General features: G+C 42.4%; 1 protein-coding gene across 4 annotated transcripts in view; it reads left to right on the top strand.

The window, feature by feature from the left end:
* The window catches only part of LOC109956239 (semaphorin-3F-like), a 76,526-nt gene that overhangs the window by 2,077 nt on the left and 68,509 nt on the right, over positions 1-5,940 (top strand). For all 4 annotated transcript variants that reach the window (XM_020593204.1, XM_020593203.1, XM_020593201.1 and 1 more), the window contains exon 2: positions 198-363. In XM_020593204.1, coding sequence (XP_020448860.1) covers positions 246-363 — 118 coding nt within the window. In that variant the 5' untranslated portion in view covers positions 198-245. The remainder of the gene's footprint in view (positions 1-197; positions 364-5,940) is intronic.

The raw sequence follows: 5,940 nt of genomic DNA, 5'->3' as shown, positions 1-5,940 counted from the left end.
GAGATCTGGGTGTAATCTCCACACCTCGGTACCACGTGTCCAAAACTTGCAGGCCCTCGGGAGCCGTATATTGTACATGTTACATAAATTTATAAACAAAAATAAAACTTTTGTGGCTAAGATTTTTTTTTTTTTTTGGCAATTCTGACTTGAGAAAGCATCTTTTCTTCTCATGTGTTCCTTTTTTGTCCCTGCAGAGATTATATTAAAAACACTCTTTGGGTGCTGCTGGAGGTTGGTCGACCATGCAGCTGCACAGTCTGTGGACAGTCCACGCCCTCCTGGCACTGTCCAGCTTGGCTCTCGGGAACCCCGTGAGCAATGACCCAGTGGCTGCGCCTCGCGTTTTCATCTCCTTCAAAGGTAGGAACCTGAACCTCTGCTCTCCTAACCCCATCTGCCACTCAGTCCCGGTTTGCAGCTGAAGTCGTAGTATTTCCTACTCCCCGTACTCTGTGCCAGTTTGCCATGTGTTTGCTTGTTGTATGACTGATGACATGACAGTTGTGCAATCAGAGCGACTGCAGCTTTGATGAGTGCTGAAGGTTTTTGAAGAGGAAGAACTTACAGCATCACCAGATTCTCATGTTACACCACAAAGCAGACCGCAAACAAATCATGCAGTTCTCATTCGCTGCCCCATCCTCAAACCTCCAGGCACTGTAATAACCACCAGATGCTTCCACCAACCTGTATTGTCCAAACAATTAAAAATACAAACAATAAGATGGGAGCAAACACATATTTATGATGTATGTTTTCTTTGTATGCATTTAGAAACATTATGCCTGATTATTGTTTTAGTTAATCAAACACAGCATCTTTATCTTCAAACACCTTTATTATGGAATCCCTAAATTGGAGGCACAAAGAGAGACGGGATCATAAGGAGCATGTAATAACTCTGTGGTCATTATGTGATTATTCCCTGCTGAGGCAGATGTGTGTTTCAGGAGGCTATGTTTGCGTGTTTCAGCAGCCGTACAGATTAGATGAAATGGGGTCTGAGGGGTGTGGAGAGGGAAGGGGTATTATCAAGGGCAAATTGCCAGGATCAGCCAAGCAGAGCGACATCCCTGAGGCCTGTCCTGCTCAGAGATCAAGCCTTTGATTAGCATCCAGAGAAAAGCCGAAGGAGCAGGCAGCAGCGGTGCTGCTGTTTGCTTTGCCTTCCATTTCCCAATGCTCCCTACTACAAGTTGACTTAATTAAGTGGACTGGCACAGTTCATTGTTAAGGCGTTTTCCTGCTTTAATCAAGTAGGATTTAACACATCAGTGAGCGCACATCCAGAGCTCAGCAATTTCTTCATTTTCCAAATACCACTTTAGTCAGTTCTTTACACAAGGGCTGTGTTGTTTTTAGAGAACTGTGTAAATTGTGTGTGTTTCTTTTTACTCTCTAGGCCTGTCAATGAGCAGACAAGCTTTTGTGTGGGTGCATCTGTGGATGGCTGAACTCACCAGATATATATTTGAAAGCAGCAGAATACAGGCACTGTTCTTTGGCTGACAAGCAGGGTGGAAAAAGCTCAGCTCTCCTGCTTACCTGTGTGTGTTTGCCTCTCCAGTCAATATGAATTTCACAGTCTACTGCTGCTGCCTTTCTCAGAGGAATGCACCCCCCTCTCTATTCAATATTATGACTCTCTCTCCTTAATTGCTTTTTGAGAGGCCCATGTAGTCCTTTTCTTGGCGAGCTGGCTGCACTTCCCCAATGCATCGTGATGTGTTAAGTTTTGCTTGAGCTGTTTGGGAAGGCAGTTTGGCTCTGAGCAGCAACTTTAAAAGAACACAGCACAATGACAAGAGTGGACAAAATGCAGGTTTTTAATGTGAGCGGAAAGCCTCTTAATTATCAGTTCCCTGTTTATAATTATTGATCATTCCGGCAGCGTGTCACACTGTGAAGAAAAGTCGAAGTGCAGCTCTAACGCTGCACGTCTCTCATTGCTGAATTAAACACATGTTCCAAACTGACTAACTCAGTAGCTGAGGAGCGAGGTTACGAACCATGACCTCCATCTGGGAGGCCCTCACTTCCCTATTAAAGCAGGTAGAATAAATCATGTGACCTAATTGCTTAGCTTTAGTCTGATGTAGTATGCATGGCTTTTATGATATGGAAATCGTCTTTGTCGGTATTCTAAAACACCAGCACAGGCTCAAAATGCTCAGAAATGTAATCTGTCTTCTTATGCAGGTTTCAGTTAGATTAGAGTTTGCAAAGGGATAAACATCAGAGGAAGGCTTTGATCAGTCTTCTGCTGGGGTGAAACGGCAGAGTTGACAAGAAGTGTGTGGTGAGGAGTTTGAACAGTAAATAGCTGTAATCAAAGTCAGATGAGCAAGCTGAGTGCTAGTAGACTGTGGAGGATGGGTGAAGCAAATCTGCCATACATAATCAGTTGACATTTTAAGGTAAGTTGAGCCAAGACTGCTGTCGATAGCAAGAGAGAAATCATATCAAATAATGTTACTGTGGGCTCACAGTAAAGTGAACAGGGATGTCAAGCTGGAGTCACATGGCATTTCTGCAAAAAGCAGCATTTTATAAAACCTTTCATTTTGACCGTAGGTGTGTTTCAATACACCTGCTTTTATGCACACTTTCTATTTGTGCAAACAGTGAAAAAAAATCTAAATATCACAAATGAGTAAAAAAAACCAACAGCAACAAATGTTGGTAATTAATAATGATGTACATAAAATATGTGACGTCCTCTGGAGATAAAAAGTAGCCACAGATGAAAACATCCGATCTGTGTAGAGCGCTGAGGAAACTGTAATTAGTACATGAAACAAACAGAAACTCCATACTTCCATCATGATTTGTGCTTTGTTTCCAACCATTTTAAGTTTGACTTCTTCTATAATAGTTTTAATGCCACTCAGTTGGAGAATTGGTGTCGCTACCTGTTTATCTCACTGTGCTCAACTCCTAATATTGATTATAAAGGTAGTGGATGGAAACTTGTTTTATAATTTTGCACTAAATTTAGATGGAAACCAGGCTTTTATAATTTTTTACATTTTATTCAGTAGTGTTAGTTGAATCCAATGCTGTTAAATTGGCCATTTTGTAAAGCTGTTCATCACTGAAGTGAACTGTTGATTAATACCGTATGTGAAAGGACTGTGGGAGAGCATCGCCTCTCTGTGAGAGCCTTTGCACCATACATCCATTAAGAGGTCAGCAGATTTATATGTGTGGCCTTTATATTGTGAAGTACAGAACACATCACATTCTCTGAGTGGACAGAGCGGAAGTGTTCCTCGCCATGTTTTTTGAAGTGTGACATAGTTCAGTTTATGCATTACACAGATCCCAGGCTAAACCCATGCTTGTGGCTTTGCTGTTTCAGGAGTTATACCACACATGAACCTTTGCCTCACCTGGGGCTACCACAGCTCCATTCAGTTACAAAGCAGCATTTAGCCACAGTCTACACAAAATGCTGTCTGTTTTATATGCTGTTGTTTATATGGAAGGTGCAACGTGCAATGAAAAGCCCTTACATTATCACTATCCACAAAAAAGCCCTTATATTAGAGCTAGAGCCACATTCTGCTTAGATGAACAGGCAGCAGGTAAACACTAGATCAGAATAAACAGAGACAGTGTCAGGAATAACTATGATTATACAGCAAGTTTTTGCTTTAAAAAGCCATGCAGATGTGATGTATCTGAGGGTGGAGCCATGTCATGTGCCACAAACAACCTGTGAGAATTAACACTGTGTACATGTTGACTTTTCTTTATTGGTGTTAATGAAATTTGTGACAGCTCCTCTGACAACTACAGTAGTGGAATGTCAGTACCAAAGAAAAGCCATTTAAATGTCCTAACATCCATGTGCGAATTACATTTTGCATTTTGGGGGGCTCTCCTTTCAACAAGAGGAGGTGGGGAGATGGTAAATGATGAATATCCTGCAGTCAGAATACCCTGTCAGACATTACTGATAGTGGGTCTAAACTCACTGTGTGCTGTTGTCACTCTGTTACAAATACCTCACATGGTCAAGACTACCACAGGGGATATAACCTATGTTGTGTTTTTTTTATGTTTTGTGATGGTTTGATCTTGGCAAAAGGAGCTGTAGGTGTAGATAAAGTGGGTGATATGTCTTTAACAGCCTGTGTGCTCCTGCAGGTCATAGTTTGTTTCTGGCAGAGGGTCACTACTGATATAATATCATAAACACAGGCAATGACAAAATTTCATTTTGAGACTCTCATGAGGTCCAAGCTCTCAGTCTGGGGGTCTGAGACCCCCAAGACCTCCCAGTTTTTTCCACACTGCCTAATGTCATAAGGACTACAGCATGCCCCCCACATAAGGCCAAATCTACAGGGGCAACACCAGAATGTGGGTCAGCTTTTATACACACACTCACTGCTGGCAGTGCAGGTGTCAGTGTAAGGAGGCAGCTCTGGCTCATTATTGTTATTATATTCCTCATCTCTCATCTGCATACCCTAACAGCAGGCTCCTATTTTTACTCCTCAGAAAAGGCTTCAGTCTATATTGGGTGTGAGTGTATGTGTGGGTGGGAGGCAGCGTAGGGTGAGAAACTGTCCTTTGGGGTTAAACACCAGGTGCTCTGGAATGTGTCTACTTTTATTATTATGGCAGTTATATTTATAATGTATGTTTTTTGGCTTTAATGCCTGGGAATAACAGCAGATGAAGAATGCATCAGAAAATCCCAGCTAAAAGGCATCTTAGGAGCGTAGCTGCACAGTGGAGAGTTGTTTATATAATTCACCAGTTTGCTGTCAGATCATCTCTGGGGTTGCCCTTTTTACTGCTGTCCTGTCACTTACTAAATGTTTAAACTGTTATTACTGTTGGTCACAACAGTTGTAAACATTAGTGGTCAGGATTGGCTTAAGCTCTTATCACTGACCCGATAAGCTATGATAGCTGGGTTTTTGAGTGTTTGATCATTACTTAACGTGGTTTCCTTGGCAAATTTGTATCCAAGCCTCTTTCTCTGCACTATGATGTAAATGCAATATAGCTCGGATATTTGTTTAAGGTAATCATCACTGATAACTTCCTGCTCGGCTGCCTCTTCCCGTTTCTTGTTACAGGTCTAATTTACAGCATACCTTAAGTACACTGGCACACCATCACCCTTACTGTAATAACTGCAGTATTACACCATATGTTGAAGCCGTGAAACCACTGCCCCAGTATCCTGGCACCGCTGCTGATGTTTGGCTGTGATCTGTAATTACTGTTTGTGAGAGCTGAGTTCTTATAGCCCCATGGCAGCAAAGTACCGACTGACGAAGCATTGACAGATATTACTTTGGCCGTGTCCCAGACCTCAGCTTGTCTCCACAGCAGCTAATCCAGGTTATATTTAGTGTAAAACTCTCTTCTGCACACAGCAGTCATTTGTAGAGCCGTGGTTAACCATTGAACGCAGTCGGCAGGGTGGTGACGGTGGTTTAAGTGCTAACACAGCTTGGTCCGGGACGACTTGCACTCCACTGTGATCCAGCTGTCAAGAGTGTCACTTAATTGTTAGGTCCTGTTTGGCAAAAAGTAATTTGCCAAACAGAATTTTGTCAATTCTGCGAATCATTTCAAATCAAATCAAATCAAATTTTATTTGTATAGCGCCAAATCACAACAAAAGTAATCTCAGGACACTTTACAAAGTAAGGTCTAGACCTTACTGTTATCAATATTATTACATAGGGAAAACCCAACAAATCCCCCTTGAGCAAGCACTTGGCGACAGTGGGGAGGAAAAACTCCCTTTAAAGGAAGAAACCTCCGACAGACCCCGGCTCTTGGTGGGCGGCCTTCTGCCTCGACCGGTTGGGGTGAGTGGATAGAGGAGAGACAAAAGAAGAAAAGCAACAAGACACAACAATCAAACACTGATCAGGTCGATGTGGCTGGTGACTGCTCGTCAGAGAC

This window comes from Monopterus albus, unplaced genomic scaffold, assembly GCF_001952655.1.
Source record: "Monopterus albus unplaced genomic scaffold, M_albus_1.0 scaffold18.1, whole genome shotgun sequence".
Classification (NCBI taxonomy): Eukaryota; Metazoa; Chordata; class Actinopteri; order Synbranchiformes; family Synbranchidae; genus Monopterus; species Monopterus albus.
Note: the sequence above shows the minus strand (reverse complement) of the source record. Positions and strands in the feature narration are given on the sequence as shown.